The sequence below is a fragment of the Chiloscyllium punctatum genome, chromosome 49 (assembly GCF_047496795.1).
Source record: "Chiloscyllium punctatum isolate Juve2018m chromosome 49, sChiPun1.3, whole genome shotgun sequence".
Taxonomy (NCBI): domain Eukaryota; kingdom Metazoa; phylum Chordata; class Chondrichthyes; order Orectolobiformes; family Hemiscylliidae; genus Chiloscyllium; species Chiloscyllium punctatum.
Window position 1 is genome coordinate 55,502,696 of NC_092787.1, and position 19,291 is coordinate 55,521,986.

The following is a 19,291-nucleotide window of genomic DNA, read 5'->3' on the forward strand; positions in this document are numbered from 1 at the left end:
ATTGACGTTATCCACTGCAAGGCGATTTTGGAATTAATCGGTATTGATTATTAAGCATGAAACAGAACAGGTAAGAATTCACAAATGTTAATCTTTGCAACAGGATGTTTCATCTAGCCATTCAAATTCTTTAAGATAAAGAATTATAGATCATTTTAATATTGTTTTGCCTAAATGGGAGCTAAAGTTTCCACAAAAAGCAATGCATAACTACTTGTAACAATTACTTTATAGTGAAAAACCAATAAAGAATTGAATGAAAAGGTTATTGAACCATTTCCTTACTTTTAAAAGTATTTTTTAAAAATTACATTCTGAAGCATTTATTTGTTTTGCGCCTCAAATTATATGCATTTCATAGAAATTATTCAGTGATGATTGAATATAATAACCGATACTACCTGTAGGGTGATTTGGGGTCAAAACATGTCTTTGTTACATCAGTCACATTTGGATTGCAGCAATCACCATCATCAAATTTGTACAGTTCATCATTGCATTCCATATCACACACCCCATCTCCTCTCTTCTTTAACAAAGACGGGCGTCGCAGTGGTTTGCAATCTCCACCATCATTTCCTGTTAGTGTGTGGTCACATTCCAAGTTACAATCCCCATTCCCAATTTTACTTATATCACAATTGGCTAAAATAAGACGATTCCTCAGAAAGGAATTCTTGACATCCAAAACTGTAAGATCCCAGGTGATGTTGTACCTATGAAAGGCATTGTTTAAATGTTGGTGCTGAAGTTCTATTTGTTCTTTCGTAACAGTAGGTTTTTGATGATTGTCATCATAGACATTGACAACTCGGTAGCGGACAGTCTTTAGCTTGCGAAAATTGAAGAGCTTATTGTAGCTTGTTATGACTTCGACATTATCACAGACAGTTTGGCCACAAGGAGGGGGCTGCAGAATAGCATTTGAAAACCAGCCATTATGATGTTTTATTTCCACTTGAGGATATTTACTGTCCTTCACAGTTAGCCAGTGAATCTCCACATCCTGAAAGTTGTCATGCAAGACTAACTCACTGTTTTTCTGAGCATGGTGTTTCATGTCTTCACTTATTTTCCCCTGAATTCTTCCTTCGCTCCACAAACTGAAGTCAGCCATGTAGCCACGGTAGTTCTGATTTTGGAAATTTCCACCAAGCATTAATACTTTGCACTTTCTGCTTAAGGGACTGAAGATATCGCCTACTTGTTCATTGCTCACAGCCACTTGTGCACCATTGACATACAATTTCATTTTATGTCCATCATATGTTACTGCCAAATGTACCCACTGGTTAGCGTGGTATTTCTGGTGGGCAGTGATGGTGGTCATTTTGCGAGCTCTATCTGTTTTTAGCGAGAAGAAGAATCGTGGATCCCTGTTACCCGAGTCACTCACGGACTGAATCCCAAGAGCCCATCCTCTGTCCCGGGATGAAAAACATTTGTCGTAAAGTCCTACATTCAAGAAACATAAAAAGCTGTAAGATATTTTGAAAGCAAGCTGTTCATGCATTATTATGACTCATAGGGCAAGAGTAAGAGTAAAGTTAGGGCATGTACTTTTTATGTAACATTTCATTAACTAGACATTCAGCAATTTATACAGACTCTTGTTTGACAGCACACTGTGTTGCATGGAAACAGTTATGGATTTATAAAGTTGGAATTCCAAGTATAGCCCCATGCTACCAACCACCAGCTAAGGATTTCCCCCTTGTCTCTCTCCAAAACCTTACTGTTGTGCATCATTATGCCATGAGCTGCCGTATATTCTCACCATCTGAATCACTGTTATTCAGAACGGTGATGAGTTTAAGAAAGGAGCGTGTTTAGGTTGGCCAAAGCGTCAACTGGATTTATAAAAAATAAATTCATTTTGTAAACATTTTGCAAAAAGCAAGTCGCTTTTTTCTTAAAAGCAGAGGCCATCTGCTAACAATCAGTCATTAGTAGCATGGTTTAATGTCAACAGAGTAAAGGTTACGTGAACGTTTCGCTATATTTTCTTGAAATTTACCTCACTGATGGGAAAGTAAAAAGCAAAATGGTACATTTCTGCAAAGTGCTATTTTCCTAGGGGCTCTAAAATCCCCTTTTCCTGTTTCCTTTGGAAGCAGATGTCAAGTTCAGGAAGGTAACGTGTTTATTCATGTGAAGGAAAATTTTCGTACAATCAAAAAAAAACTCTAGTATACTAGTTAAAAAACAAAATCATGCATTGACTACATGTTCTGTGATGCTTGTCTAGGGCTTTTAAATATAGTCCTTGCATACTCATGTGAAGCCTTTGATCTGTTTGGACATGGCAGTGTTAAAATGCCTAGTATAGCAAACTCTCAGACATCTTTGTTATTAAACGTCACCATTCATACTCTTGTCTCAATTTTCTGCACTGAGTAAAATCAATCAACTAATTGTAAGCCTAAATATAAATGTTCAAGTAAGTAAGTTTAAAGATAATTCAATTCTATTAGAATACAAGTCTCTTTCCACACAACCACTTTGTCAAATAGTTTCATGAGATTTTTCAGAATAAAAGCAGAAGTATAATCTCCATTTCTCCTAATAATTCAGTAGCCTTGGTCTCTCTCTCTCTCTGTCTTTCTTCTTGTTTGCGTCCCTACTTTGCAGTGGTAGCCCCCCACCATGCCCCCACCCCAATTTGCAAGGGCTGTAAAATTCAACACAACTGGAATTGGTATTGTTATTGCTTTCTGCAATGCTCATTTTTTTAAAAAAAGAAATTCATTGTAGTTATTACTCTGTTTGCTGTATTGCAAGTACAAAATAATCATGCAAAACAATATTCTGATTGAAGTGAAATGGATCGACTTCTAAATCTTCAAGGTCCCTCAGCAACTCTCTAAAGGCATTCCCCATTAAAACACAGATTTATTGGGAATTAGGTTGGGAGACTAATTTCTCAATTACTAAACAACCACTTGAAATAACACCTCAAAGCAGATTACCATAGTCTCTGCATCATAACCTCAAGTAAAACACAACTGTTGATATTAGCAAGCAAGATCTTTTTTAATAGAATCTCATACCCACTCTGATTTTCCTTGTACACTCCTATTCTCCTCTCTGGGCTATCTATCACTGCACTGCAATACACCCAAGACTAGCAGATATATGATCTAAGCTACATCCTTTGGGAATCAAAGAGTGTTGTAATTTGTACACTTGAATCTAAATGCTAACTATTCCATGTGTCTGCTCAGGGTAAAGATTCAACAACTGTGCGGTACACATGCATTAATCATAAGTGCTCAGTATAGGTCAGCAAGTTAAATTTACTTTCCAGCACTTATGAGTTTAAGAGATATGGATATCAATATTAAGTGAATTGAACTGTGAGAGTCCAGTGCCTGAAAATATTTCAAAAAATGAATATATCAACTGATGATTTCTAAAAGGATATGAGTGTTAGGAATTCAAATTGTTATGAGCAAGTAACTATGACAGTAAATGGCGAGTATTTGTTCACTGGTAGTCATGATGTGGAGATGCCGGTGCATCAGACAAAAAATCAGACAACACCAGGTTATAGTCCAATAGTTTATTTGGAAGCACTAGCTTTCGGAGCAGTGCTCCTTCATCAGGTAGTTGTGGAATTGGATCATAAGCCACAGCATTTATGGCAAAATATTATCGTGTCATTTCAGTTGCACTACACTGTAATGTTTTGCTATAAATTTTGTATCTTATGATCCCGTTCCACAACTACCTGATGAAGGAGCAGTGCTCTAAAAACTAGTGCTTCCAAATAAACCTGTTGGACTATAACCTGGCGTTGTGTGATTTTTAACTTTGTTCACTGGCAGGTACATTTGTGGTAATTGAATATTAGGCGTTTAGGATGTTGTGTTTAGAAGGGACCAGTGTGAACTCAAAAAGATTAATCTTTCAACCTTACAGTGTTGAAATCAGGAATTAATGCATTGTCACCAATTTACTTATTTCCTTATTTCACAGGCCCTCAAAACTTTGTCTTGCTCATTCTTTCTCTCCTTTTGTGGCTTTAATAGTTTCAACAGCCAAAATTTGTGGGATCATTTCCTAACTAGATTGTCTAGTCTTACTCTGTTCAATTTGGCAGCAGGCTGAGGATAATTCATTCAAAAAGGAAGTTCCATATTAAAATCTTAATAGTTGGCATAATCTTCATGACAATAGAAGCTAACATGTAGTCATATCAGAGGTGAGAGAATAGACATCCAACGTCTTAAGTGGAAGTTCTTTCCACTATTTAACACAGGCTAAATTGTAAAAGACATGCTTTCCTGTCCTGTGGGTTATAGGGTAGGTGGGCAATCCAATATTACTTGGCTCACAGGTTAAAGGTGGGGTTTCCACCCATCCAGGTGGAAGTCCAGTCTCAGAGAGGTGTAGATCAATCTGAGACTGACAGATCTACAGCACCTGAAGACAGAGAAGTGATGTGCTCGGTAAGGATATGGAGGTTTTGCCAGCTGCCAAGCTAGAGTTCTTCAAAGCTGATTAAAATGACTCACAAAGTAAATACTTAATAACCCACCCCCCTTACCCGCGTTCTAATACTGAGTTATTCAAGTTGAGAAAAGGACAGTTTTCAAAAAGGATAATCCTCGAGAAAAGTAAGAGACAGAAAATGGCTAATATGCTCATCAAAAGTCATCTTCTGGAATCCTCCCATCACATAACTGAAATGGGTTCTGAATAAGCCAAAATATTACTTCCTCTCTCTATTCAACCTGGCAGGTTATTTCAAACATTTATTACTCTAAAGTTGTCTTTTTTTGTGTTTCTCACAGGTTTCTATTCACATCCTTTTCTACTATTTTACTGGATTACTTTGAAGCAATATTCATTTTACTGCTATCTAACTCTACTATTTAATATTTTTAATATTGTAATAAAAGAAGCACTTTCCTCAACTTGAATATTAGCAGATTAAAAATATCAGGTTTCTCTACTCCTTCATCCTAGTTCACCCCATTTTCACTAAGACTCAGCATACACTGCATGTCCCTGAAAACAACTACAGAGAGGCTCTGAGGAAAGGCCCTTCATGGTATCTGGTCACCCATTTTATGCTTTGAAGTGGGGTGGGGAGTGACTTAAATGTAATGAAAAGGAATGAAATAAGTAACTTATCTCTCTTAAGAATTAACAGTTCCTGAAATTTCTATCAATCAGTTAATAAAAAGGTGGGGACATTATTCAGTTGCATCTGGTCATCAGGGTACAGTAAGGATATTATGTACCATAGCTAATGAATATTACAGCCACTATACATAACTATTATCTAACAGGTACAGTATGTTCTACTAATTGCACCATGTTGCGTTTATAGCTTCCTTTGCAAATAAAACTTGTTCAACTTTTTACTAACTGTTTTTGGCAAATTACTAATAGTGACCTCATGCAGTACAGGTACAAAATGCTTTTTTTGGCTTCATACATGCACTGGATTATGTGTGAGCTTGAGGCACAGTAAAAGTCCACTAACAATGGACTTTAAAAAATGTTAGTCAAACATTGCAAATTAAGACAAGAACCATGCCTGAACCACCATTGCAAATAAAAAAATCTGTTCCGCAAATGCTCTGTAGGTTGTAAAGCAGCACCGCCTGTAACTTTGCAGAGTGTAAAATGTTTCCAACAACTTCACAGTTCACATAAACGCACCAGTGATAATAAGCATTGCGCTATTTCTGGAAGTTTAAACAAAGCGTTTATACCTAGGAGGTACCATTCACAAGGAGATAGAACTTCCTCATCAAGGACTCCATGACAAAACTCAAAATATCTCCTTCCACACAGAGATGCAAGGATGTATCATCAATGCCAGCTGATTTCAGAACAACGTGCACTGGACAGGTTTGTTATTTGAATGGACATGCTACAAAACATGTGCTTGATCTTTCTCAACAGAAAATATGAGGTTATGCAGTTGAATTATTGTTGTTTATGACCTTATAACAACTTAACCTTTATTTTTCTCATATTTTAAGAAGTGGGGAGAACCGTTGCACCAAATAGTGTCTGTGAGTTTGATTCAGTCTAATATATGCAAAGGGATCACCAGTTCCTGACTAGTATGTGACATACACAAAGGTTATCTTGCCTATTCATCTGCATGATTCCAGCAAATATTTCAAGGTAAAATACATTGCTGACTCACTGCACATTCGACAGGAGACTGGAGTACACGTGTAGCTTACATGTCGCAAGGCTAGCCTGCCCTTCTTAATGTCGGGCTATGCGTATGCTTCAAGGGGTACTTGAGCAGCCTCAGCCAGACTTTGCTCGAAGGACAGAAAATGGAGCAAGACTCCAGAAGGAGGGCAGCTAAGGTTTTGGAATGTGACACTGGAGGCCTTAATGGTGGTTGAAAGGAAGAAGGATGCCATGTTTCCACAAGGAGCATGGAGAACCTCAAAATACACTCGGAGAAAGAAATGGGACCGAGGTCACGAACCCTGAGGATCGGGCAATAGTACTGCAAGACGTTTAATGATCTTCCTTGGGTTGTCAAGGTCAGTGAATAAATCCTTCAAGAACAACTCATACCCTCAGTGTCAATAACTTCCCACATGACTTAATGCAACCCACATCACACCCCCATCGCTGTCCCAGGAGCAACCAACATGCATACCTAACATTCAAATGTTTCACCTCCCTCACATACATAGCAACGATTCCAGCCTCACATGCACTACTTGCTGTCTTTTAACTATTCAGCCCAGACAACACACTTACTGACATTCTTTCCTCAGTCCTGCACAATCTACAGGGGTTAGGTGTGGTCCTGAGTCCTTTGCAGAAGGTGGAGCCCTTTCTAAAGTCCTGAATCACACTGGGACCACGGTCCTGGTGCATCAAATAACCTGAGTGAAAGAAAGGACCTTGAAAGCCTTTCTTATAGAGTATGGACGTCATTGGGGTGGTCAGCATTTGTTGTCCATTCCAAATTGCCCTTGAACCTGAGTGGCTTAATGTGCCACTTCAAAAGACTTTTAAGATGCATTGCTCTGGGTCTGGAGGCCAATTCCAGTCAGAATGGCAGATTCCACTCCCTGAATAATCTTAATGAATGTGATGGGGTTTTACAACAATTGCAGATAGTTTCACTGAGCCTTACTGAGACTAACTTTCAATTCCAGCTTCATTAATTAAGCATAAACTCCACCATCCTGCTGGAGTGGGATTTGAACTTAAGTTCCCATTGAATAATTCTGGCCCATCATACCATGCTCTGTCCCTTAAGAGTGACGTAAATAGCTCAGGGTAAGAATTCTATTTGATGGGAGGTGTGGAAACATAAGAAACAAATGCACTGTTGCAGGAAGCAATGATGTGGGTATTGAGAACCCGAGTGTGACAGATAGGGACACAGCCCTCAAACATAACAGCGCAGCAGCAGCAAATAAAGTCAGAGTCGGAAAAAAATGGCTAAAGAGCCCAATTAAAAACTCTTTATCTGAATGCATACAGCAATTGTAATAAGATGGACAACTTGGTACTTAAATTACAGTCACTGAGTATAATACAATAGCCATTGCAGTGGCCTGGGATGGAATTTTGTGCACGCCCCATGATGTGTTCGATGCCAGAGGGCATATAATCAGATGAGAACCCTGCCACTTTCCATCTCCATGACCATTAAGTCATAGATGCATAGGGTTGTACAGCACGGAAACAGAGCCTTTGATCTAACTCATCCATACTGATCAGACATCCCAAATGAATTGAGTCCCATTTGCCAGCATTCGGCCCAGATCTCTCTCAACCTTTCTTAATCATGTACCCATCCAAATGCCTTTTAAATATTGTAATTGTACCAACCTCCACCAGTTCTTCTGCAGTTCATTTCCATACATACCCACCATCTTTTCTGCATGAAAAAGTTGCCCTTTAGGTATTTTTTAAATCTTTCTCCTCTCACCTTAGACCGATGCCCTCTAGTTTTCCCCCACTCCAGGGAAAAGACCTTGGCTATTCTCCCCATCTATGCTCCTCATGGTTTTATAAACCTCTATAAGGTCAGTCCTCAGCCTCCAGCCCTCCAGGAAAAATAACTTCAACCTATTCAGCCTCTCTTTATACCATATAGCTCATACATCTGTAGTGGGCAAGCCCATAGATGGACCTGGCACCAGTTGAGACCTTTAAGTGGGCAATTAATTGCTATTGAAGAGCCTAATCCTACTGCTGACATTAATCCGAGTTGTGGGCAAAATGCCTTGTCAACTGGGGAGCATGATTGTTCTTTACAGACTCTCTGGTATTCTTCATTCAAAAACATTCAGTGTCTGGATCAGGGACCTGGTACTGAAAGGAGGGGGTCCTGCTGATAGCCAACAGTACCCTTGTTGCTGAACCTCCTCAACCCCATACCCATGGTCTTAGATTTCAGGTGGGTGTTGTCTCCACAGTGGCCACAGCCTTCCCAGTGGTGCTGTCATCCAGTGGAGCTGCTGGTCTCTGACTGGTCAGTAGCTCTTTGCCCCATGGCCTTTGATGCCAGGGGAAGGCCGGAAGTGTCTGAATGACAAGATGTGAATGATCTTTCTGAAACAAATTGCCATGGGACCTTTGATATGCCTCCAGTCAACAGCTGGGACATGTGTCACTTTCATAAGATTCCACACAACACAGTGAGGCGCAGTCAACAGCTGGGAACTGAACATTGAAGAGTATTTGAAATTACAGATGACCAACAAGGAAGGAAAAGGTGGGAAGCTCTATCAATAAATGATGGGCCAAGTACAGTAGTAAGAAATGATCTTGGACAGGGGATGAGTGTATAGAAACAGCCTGAGTAGAAATAAATGATAAAGGAAATGGATAGAGACTCAATCATCATAGAGATTAGACAAATCTAACTGATAAAATGAGCCTGGAAAATATGTCTTAAACTTAAATAAAAGCCTGTTCAAGGTCTTGAAAACTGAGTTGGCTAAAGTGGAATCGGAGGACAGGTTTAAAGGTAAGATCTTTTGGAGATATTTTATACCTCTCCACAAAGAACTATTCCGTTGAGAAAGCAAGACTTTCCAAGAAGGGTGCATCATCTGTAGCTAACTGACAGAGTTATGTGTGGCATCAAATTTGCAAGACAAAATGGGCAAAGCTGCAAATGATCAAATAACCAGCTATGAAATGAAAAATTAGAGCGATCTCGAGAAAGACTCTAAATGTACTCAGATTATGGTTAGGACTGAAGGATGACATCACAGAATGATGATTTGCATTCTGTGGTCTTAAAGAACCGAGCTCCAAATATGGATCACTGGTTGTTTTTTTTTAAATTCCCTGGATTCTGGAAATGTCCCAGTGAACTGGAAAACTGCAAATGTAATGCCACTGTTCAAGAAAACTGGGAGACCGAAAGCAAAAAACTAGAACCTGCTAGTCTTACATTTGCCATTGTTGATACACTATTAAGGAGATTAAAGCAGGACATACAGAAAATCATAACACAATGATGCAGAGTCAACATGATTTCTGAAAGGGAAATGGTGTTTGAAAAATTCATTAGAGACGTTTGAGGATGTAACAATTAGAACAAATAGAGGGGAACTAATAGATTTCAATTTGAAGAGGGCATTTGATAAAATCTCACACAAGGTTAGAAGCTCATTGTGTGGGGATGGTATTTTAGCATGGATAAAGAACTTGCTAATGCATATGAAAGAGAGAATCAGGATAAGTAAGTTATTTATACATTTGTAAACTGTAACTATTTAGTCACATAGATTTGCAGTTCCAAAAGAATTAGTACTGGACCACCTACAATGATTTATGTCTACACTTTATTTGAAGGGATGGACCATACAGCAGCCGAATTTTGCTGAAGAAACCAAGATAGGAGGAAAATAGCTTGTGAAGAGGGTACAAAAAGCCTGAAAAATTATCTAAATAAGTGAAGTGAATCGCCAATGATTTGGCAGATTCAAGAAACAGAAGGGTACTGTTCACTTTGATAGGAAAAATAGCAAAGCAGAATATTACTGGTCTATTGAGAGACTGCAACGTGATGCAGTAAAGAGGAATCTGAGTGTCTTTGATACAATAATCACAAAAAAAATGCAGCTACGGTAAGCAATTAGTGCAACAAATGAGATATTGACATTTATTGCAAGATAGATGGAGTAAATTGGGGAGGGAATGGCCGAGTGGTATTATCGCTGGACTATTAATCCAGAAACTAGGAGAAAGTGAGGACTGCAGATGCTGGAGAGTCAGAGTTGACATATTTGGCATTGGAAAAGCACAATAGGTCAGGCAGCATTTAAAGAGCAGGAGAATCAATGTTTCAGGCATAAACCCTTCATCCTGACCATGAAATCATTATTGATTCTTGGAAAAGAATCTGGTTCACTAATGTCCTGCAGGGAAGGAAATCTGCCATCCTTACCTGATCTGACCTACACTGATTCCAGATCTACAGCAATGTGGTTGCTGCTGAACTGTCCCCGCAGCAATTAGGAATGGGCAATAAATACTGGCCGAGCCAGAGATGCCCACATCCCACGAGCAAATTAAAAAACAAATGTAGTTGGGGGAAGCCTTCGTACATCTGTATAGAGCATTAACGAAAAAAAAATTTAGAAGTGCTGTGTACTATTTTTGGATTCCTTACTTAATGAGGGATAGTCTTTGCATTGGAAACAGTTCGGTGAAGGTTTATAAGCCTGACAGCTGCAAAAAGAGGTTATTTTATGAAATTTATGGTATAAATTAGGTCTTACCTTGGAGTTTAGAAAAATGAGAGGTGATCTGGTTAACATGTATAAAATTCTGAGAGAAGTCTTGACACACATAGAGGCTGAGATGATAATTTCTCTGGTGTGGGAATCTAGAATTAAGGGGCACAGATGTAAAATCTCCTATCTAAGAGACAGATGAGGAAGAATTACATCTCTTAATTAGTATTTGGAATCCTCTTCCACAGGGAGCAGTGAAGGCTGGGTCATTGAATACATTTGAAGATGAATTAGAAAGACTATTGACCAACAAAGGAGTTGAAGGTTATGGGGCAGGTAGGAAAGTGGAATGAAGTAACCAATTACTTAAGTCATTACTGAATGGTGGAGCAGAGTCAAGGGGCTGATTGGTCATTCCTGCTCTTATTCCTTATGATTGTAAGTCGTGATCTGCTGTTTATCCCTGCGTACTTTCTGGCAGGAATCATTAAACAATGATTAGCAGCCAGGAAGCTGGCTAATTTTCTTCTTCTTCTCCCTCAGCCAAAGGGCCTTTAATATCCTTAACAGCCAAAAACAGAGTGCTGACACCTGGATCTGTAAGTAAAGTCTGCTTGGAGTCTATAGTAAACATTAATATGTTAATGTGCAATAAAGCATCTGAGTCTGATATCACATGTCCAAAAATAAAAGCACGTAGTAACACACACGTAAGTGTCACCTCCTGTGCTTAATTAATATGTCATTGCTATAAATAACCTGTTTTCTCCAGTTGTGATATCATTGTAACTCACTTGACCTAGATTATATGAATATTTGAATTCATAATAGGCATAGTGGCAATCTTGCAAACAAATTACTTTGGAAGCTTACAATTGAGTCTGTGCTTATTCTCACATATGGTTCAGGGCCAATATGCTGTAATCATATTGGCTGATACTTGTTAAAGGTTTCGTCATACTATTCATAACCATTAAAGGTACAGTACTGCCACTGAACTTTTGTCCATTAGCATTGCATTTTTTTCTGCTTAAGTCAGATGTATCCACTTGCTTTCATGATACACCCTGATATATGCTCCCATAGACAAGAGGCAGGAAAAATGCCTGAGGAAGTATGAGTATGTGTGCATGCAAGAACACTCACGCATTGTTTTTAAAGAATGAAGAAAGCACCTCAGGGAGCGTTCTCATCAGCCAAACCACCTGAGATCTGAGTTCTTGCTCCAAATAGACAGAGGGTAAAGAAGTGCATAAGATCCAAAGCTTGAAGATTAGCCTGATTGGCATAATTGTGTCAAATTCCTCTGCCTGTCAGGTTTAGCAATATTGACCCATTTAAAGCAAACATGTCAACGCTGCTGTAACATAGTGAAACTAGGAACTCAATCTATAGAACGTTATATAAAGATGATGTGCAGTATAATTTCTAGATTCAAGTTCACATCCTGGATTTCAGTTACTAGTGGTGTACCACAAGGATTTGTTTTGGGGCCACTTCTGTTTGTCATTTTTATATATGACCTAGATGAGGGTGGGTTAGTAAATTTGTGGATGACACTAAAGTCAGTGGAGTTGTGCATAGTGCTGAAGGATGTTGCAGGTTACAGAGAGAAGTGTGAGGTGATTCACTTTGGAAGGAGTGTAGAGTATAGAACAGGAATAAAGGGTACTGGGCTAATGGTAAGATTCTTGGTAGTGTAGATGAGCAGAGAGATCACAGTGTCAAGGTACATAGATCCCTAAAAGTTGCCACCCAGGTTGATAGGGTTGTTAAGAAGGCATACGATGTGTTAGCTTTTATTGGTAAAGGGATTGAGTTTTGCACCCAGGAGGTCATGCTGCAGCTGTACAAAACTCTGGTGGCCCCACTTGTAGCATGGTGCACAGTTGCGGTCACTGCATTATAGGAAGGGTGTGGAAGCTTTGGAAAAGCATGCAGAGGAGATTTACCAGGACGTTGCCTGGTTTGGAGGGCAAATCTTATGAGGAAAGGCTGAGGGACTTGAGGCTGTTTTCGTCAGAGAAAAGGTTGAACGGTGACTTAATTGAGACATACAAGATAATCAGAGGTTTAGATAGGGTGGACAGTGGGAGCCCTTTTCCACAGATGCTGATAGCTAGCACGAGGGGACATAGCTTTAAATTAAGGGGTGACAGAAATAGAACAGATGTCAGTGGTAGTTTCTTTACTCGGAGAGTAGTAGGGGCGTGGAACATACTGTCTGCCACAGTAGTAGACTCATCAACTTGAAGGGCATTTAAATTGTCATTGGATGAACATATGGATGAAAGTGGAATAGTGTAGGATAGATAGGCTTCAGATTGGTTCTGCAGGTCGGCGCAATATCGAGGACCAAAGGGCCTGTACTGTGCTGTAATGTTCCATCTTCTGTTCTATATCATTAAGCTGCTTAAAACACGCAGACAGGTCTTGCAATTTACTATATGCTGAGATTCATTACTTGTAACATAGACTCATAGATGGGAGAGAAGCCTCAACTCTTCGAGTTATTAAGATGTGTTTGTGCAATTTGAATCATGGGCTAACAGGAAAAAAATAAGAACAACTTTGATGCTGCATGGCATGACTTGTCTCATTCAGGGAGACCACAGGGTGATTGATGTGGTAAATAGAAATGTTGTACCATACTGGTGAATAGAGTAGAAATTGGACTTCATGCAGGGTATTTCAACAATTGAAAATGCCGTTGGTTGTGAATCCTATCAGATCGAATGGATCAGTTGGAGAGACAGATAGAGGCAATGAGGAATTTACAAGAGCAACAGGATGTGATGAATGGCAGTTATAGGAAGGAAGAAAAGTCGCAGATACAGTTACATAGATGGGTTAACTCCAGGAAAGGTAAGAGAGGTAGGCAGGTAGTGCAGGAGTCTTCTGTGGCTATCTCCATTTCAAACAAGTATGCTGTTTTGGAAAATGTAGGGGGTGATGGATTCTCAAGGGAATGTAGCAATTACAGCCAGGTTTCTGGTATCGAGACTGGCTCTAATGCAATGAGAGGTAGTTTGGGTTCCAAGAGATCAATTGTGTTAGGGGACTCTCTAGTTGGAGGCACAGATAGACATTTCTGTGGCCAGGAATGAAAAATCAGAATGATGCATTGCCTCCCTGGTGCCAGGATCAAGGATGTCTCAGAGAGGGTATAGAATGTTCTCAAGGGGTAGAGGGACCAGCAGGAGGTCATAGTACACATTGGAACCAATGACATAAGAAGGCAAAAGGATGAGATTCTGAAGGGAGAATATAAAGAGATAGGCAGGAATTTAAAAAGGTCTTCGAGAGTAGTAATATCTGGATTCTTCCTGATGCTGCAAGCTAGTGAGGGCAAGAATAGGAGGATAAGCAGATGAATGTATGGCTAAGGAGCTGGTGTATGGGAGAAGGATTCATATTTTTGGATCAATGGAATCTCTTCTGGAGTAGAAGTGACCTGTACAAAAAGGACGAATTGCACCTGAATTGGATGGGGCCTAATATACTCACAGGGAGATTTGCTAGAGCTGCTCAGGAGGATTTAAACTATTAAGGTGTGTGTGTGGGAGGGGTGGGGGTGGGGGTGTGGGGGGGCGGGGGTGGGGAAGAGAGGGATGGTGGCAGGGTGGGGAGAGTTGGCCCAGGGAAGTGGTAAGGAAAGAGGTCAATCTGAGACTGGTATAGTTGAAAAAGAAGTGAGTTGAATAGTCAGGGCAGACAGGCACAAAGCAGAGAACAAGGCCGATCAGAGTGGTGCTGGAAAAGCACAGCAGGTCAGGCAGCATCTGAGGAGCAGGAAAATCGATGTTTCAGGCAAAAGCCCTTCATCAAGAATGGAGGCAGGGAATCTCCGGGGTGGAGAGGTAAATATGGGGTGGGTGGAGGGGAGCTGGGGAGAAGGTAGCAAAGAGTACAATAGGTAAATGGGGGTGGGGATGGAGGTGATAGGTTACAAGGGAGAGTGGAGTGGATAGGTGGGAAGGGAGACTGGCAGGTAGGACAAGTCATGAGGGCGGTGCTGAGCTGGAAGGTTGGAACTGGGGTAAGGTGGGGGGAGGGGAAATGAGGAAACTGGTGAAGTCCACATTGATGCCCTGGGGCTGAAGTGTTCCAAGGCAGAAGATGAGGCGTTCTTCCTCCAGGTGTTGGGTGGAGAGGGAACGGTGGTGGAGGAGGCCCAGGACCTGCATGTCCTCAGCAGAGTGGGAGGGGGCATTGAAATGTTCGGCCATGGGGCAGTGGGGTTGATTGATGCGGGGAGGCGTCCAGTCTCCCCAGTGTAGAGGAGACCGCATCAGGAGCAATGGATACAATAAATGACATTGGTGGATGTGCAGGTGAAATTTTGATGGATGTGGAAGGCTCCTTTGGGGCCTTGGATGGAAGTGAGGGGACAGGTGTGGATGCAAGTTTTACAATTCCTGCAGGGGAGGGTGCCAGGATGCGAGGGTGGGTTGTTGGGGGGTGTGGACCTGACCATGTAGTCATGGAAGGAATGGTCTTTGCGGAAAGTGGGAAGGGGTGGAGAGGGAAATACATCTCTGGTGGTAGGGTCTGTTTGGAAGTGGCGGATGATGCTGTTAATGCGAAGGTTGGTAGAGTGGAAAGTGAGGACCAGGAGGGTTCTGTCCTTGTTACTGTTGGAGGGGTGGGATTTGAGGGCGGAGGTGCAGGTGTTTTTAATAAAGGATAGAATTACAGCGATATTCCTGGAAACATATCCAGGGACGTTATTTGTGTTGAACTGAGAAATAGGAAAGGGATGATCACCTTATTGGGATTGCATTATAGACACCCTAATAGTCAGATTTGTAAGGAGATCTCAGTTTTCTGTAAGAATAATAGGGTGGTTATGGTAGGGGATTTTACCTTTCCAAACATACACTGGGACTGCCATGGTGATAAGGGTTTAGATGGAGAATAATTTGTTAAATGTGTACAAGAAAATTTTCTGATTCAGTCTGTGGATATACCTACTAGGGAAGGTGCAAAACTTGACCTACTCTTGGGAAATAAGGCAGGGCAGGTGACTAAGATGTCAGTAGGGGAGAACTTTGGGGCCAGCGACCATAATTCTATTAGTCTTAAAATTGTGATGGAAGTGAATCGACCGATCTAAAAGTTACAGTTCTAAATTGGAGAAAGGCTAATTTTGATGGTAGTAGTCGTAAACTTTCAAAAGATGATTGGGAGCAGATGTTCGCAGGTAAAGAGACAGCTGGAAAATGGGTAGCTTTCAGTAATGAGATAACAAGAGTCCAGAGACAATATATTCCTGTTTGGGTGAAAGGCAAGGCTGGTAGGTGAAGAGAATGTTGGATGACTGAAGAAATTGAGGATTTGGTTAAGAAAAAGAAAGAAGCATATGTCAGGTATAGACAAGAGAGATCGAATGAATCCTTAGAAGAGCGTAAAGGCAGTAGGGGTATAGTTAAGAGGGAAATCAGGAAGGCAAAAAGGGTTAAGGAGAATCCAAAGGCTTTTTACCAATACATTAAGGACAAAAGGATAACTAGCGAGAGAATAGGGCCCCTCAAAGATCAGCAAGGCTGCCTTTGTGTGGAACTGTAGGAGATGGGGAAGATACTAAACGAGTATTTTTCATCAGAGTTTACTGTGGAAGAGGGCATGGAAGGTCTAGAATGTAGGGAAATAGATGGTGACATCCTGAAAAATATCCATATTACAGGAGAGGAAATGCTGGATGTTTGAAATGCACAGAAGTGGATAAATCCCCAGGACCTGATAAGGTGTACCCTAGAACTCTGTGGGAAGCTAGGAAAGTGATTGCTGCACCCCTTGCTGAGAAATTTGTATCATCGATAGTCATAGGTGAGGTACCCAGAAGACTGGAGGTTGGCGAACGTGATGCCACTGTTTATGAAAAGTGGTAAGGACAAGGCAGGGGACTATAGACTAATGAGCCTGACATTTGATGATAGGCAAGTTGTTGGAGAGGGACAGGATGTACATGTATTTGGAAAGGCAAAGACTGATTAGGGATAGTCAACATGGCTTTGTGCGTGGGAAATCATGACTCACAAACTTGATTGAGTGTTTTGAAGAAATAACAAAGAGGATTGATGAGGGCAGAGTGGTAGACATAATCTATATGGACTTCAGTAAGGCATTCGACAAGGTTTACCATGGGAGACTGGTTAGCAAGGTTAGATCTCATGGAATACAGGGAGAACTAGCCATTTGGATACAGAAAGGGCTCAAAGGTAAAAGACAGTGCTGGTGGAGGGTTGTTTTTCAGACTGGAGGCCTGTGACAAGTGTAGTGCCACAAGGATCGGTGATGGGTCCACTACTTTGCATCAATTATATAAATGATTTGGATGTGAGCATAAGAGGTATAATTAGTAAGTTTGCAGATGACACCAAAATTGGAGGTGTAGTGGACAGCGAAGAAGATTACCTCAGATTTAACGGGATCTTGATCAGATGCGCCAATGAGAGTTTAATTTAAATAAATGTGAGGTGTTGCATTTTTGGAAAGCAAATCTTAGTGGGACTTATGCATTTAATGGTTAGGACCTGGGGAGTGTTGCTGAACAAAGAGACCTTGGAATGCAGGTTCATAGCTCCTTGAAAGTGGAGTCACAGGTAGATAGGATAGTGAAGAAGGCATTTGGTATGCTTTCCTTTATTGGTCAGAGTATTGAGTATGAGAATCGGGAGGTCATGTTGCGGCTGTACAGAAAATTGGTGAGGCCACTTTTGGAATATTGCGTGCAAATCTGGCCTCCTTCCTATTGGAAGAATATTGTGAAACTTGAAAGGGTTCAGAAAAGATTTACAAGGATGCTGCTAGGGTTGGAGGATTTGAGCTACAGGGAGAGGTTGAATAAGCTAGGGCTGTTTTCCTTGGAGTATTGGAGGCTGAGGGGCGACCTTATAGAGGTTTATAAAATCATGAGGATCTTGGATAGGATAAGTAGACAAAGTATTTTCCCTGGGTGGGGGAGACCAGAACTAGAAGGCATGGGTTTAGAGTGAGAGGTGAAAGATATAAAAAAGACTTGAGGGGGAACTTTTTCATGTAGAGGGTGGTACATGTATGGAATGAACTGCCAAAGGAAGTGGTGGAGGCTAGTACGATTGCAATATTTAAAAGGCATCTGGATGGGTATATGAATAGGAGGGGTATGGAGGGATATAGGCTGGGTGCTGCCAGTAGGACTAGATTGGGTTGGGATATCTGGTCAGTATGGACAAGTTGGACTGAAGGGTCTGTTTCCATGCTGTACATCTCTATGACTCTATGACTCTATTTATCTGGTGCATATCATACCTGATCAAGAAGTGTTCGCTGTGACAAATATTGGAATTCACAAAATTGACACATCCTAACTTAAAATAACCCAAAATTCACTCTCTCTGAAAGTAAAGGAATCTCTCTAAAATATGTAATTATATTGCATGAGCCAAAATTTGAGGCATTGGCCTTAAAACCCGAAGTATGACATTTAGCAATTTTCCAACTAGATTTTTATTAAATCCCAACAAGCATCCCTTGGGATCCTCGATGTAATGACTGGAATCATGCAGGATTTTGGATCAGGATCTTCTTGAGATGACATTGGCAATGATACATTGCCATTTTTCATAACTGTTGTAGCACACTTGTCAGAAAATATGATTGATTTTACCTTCAATGTACTGAAGGGACACAGCCCTATATAACATCGCCTTGAGTGGCCAGTCATTAGCCAAACTAGTGCAAAAATCTGCATTTTTAAATGCAGGTTGCATTAAGTGTAAGTTGAGGTTCCACCATCTTTAGAGAGGGCTTAAACAAGTTCAATCTAGAAGCCAGTGAACATTCACCCCAACCCAAAAAAAAGCAATAATACACTTGCAGCTTTCCACCAGATGCACATGATGATTTGTGTATATGAACACTTCAGTGTCCATGTGTAACCCCTTTACAGCACTTCAGGTGATTTTAAAATCACCTTAAATGTGGTAGGAGACTGTACACACTTATCGAAAAATCTCTTTTTATGACAAAACCGTTTTCAATTGCCCATACACCAGTTCACCATTCCAAATACATCAATGCATGTCATTTTATTCAAAAATAAAAATAAAATGACACTATCCCATTGAACGATTACTCTTGTTCATGGAAAGTTTTATGATAATGCAAATATGTTTGGCTGTAAATTTGAGCTACAACTTCACTGCAGGAAAACAACACTATTTTCAAGCATAATTTGTGCTAATTTTCCTTGATTGCAGACAAAGTGGAAACTCTATCCCCAGCTATTTGATATTGCCAACTTGTATTGGAACCATGTCAATAATCTGAATCTCACGATATGAAACAGTCATTCTACTATTTTTCAGCAAATGCTAAATTGAAATGATAGGTGATACATTATACAGTATATATTGACTGCTATTGAACATATATAAGGCTCACTAAATATGCAATGAAATAGTTTGTCAATTTTCTTGGATTTTTAAAATATTTTGTTGTAATTCAATATTTTCTTCCACAGTTCAATTGAAAAGTACTGTCCTTTTGATGAGCCTCTAAAAAGGTAGTAAAGTTAACAAAATTTGGAACATGTAACTGTGTGAAAAAAG

The 19,291-nt window shown here is 40.3% G+C and overlaps 1 protein-coding gene across 7 annotated transcripts in view; it reads right to left on the reverse strand.

Moving 5' to 3' along the window:
- LOC140469200 (pappalysin-1-like) overlaps positions 1-19,291 on the reverse strand; it is a 323,835-nt gene that overhangs the window by 281,539 nt on the left and 23,005 nt on the right. For 6 of the 7 annotated variants that reach the window (XM_072565489.1, XM_072565488.1, XM_072565487.1 and 3 more), the window contains exon 2: positions 402-1,455. The exons of the other annotated variant lie outside the window; for it this stretch is intronic. In XM_072565489.1, the coding sequence (XP_072421590.1) occupies positions 402-1,455 (1,054 nt within the window). The remainder of the gene's footprint in view (positions 1-401; positions 1,456-19,291) is intronic. 7 annotated transcript variants of the gene reach the window in all.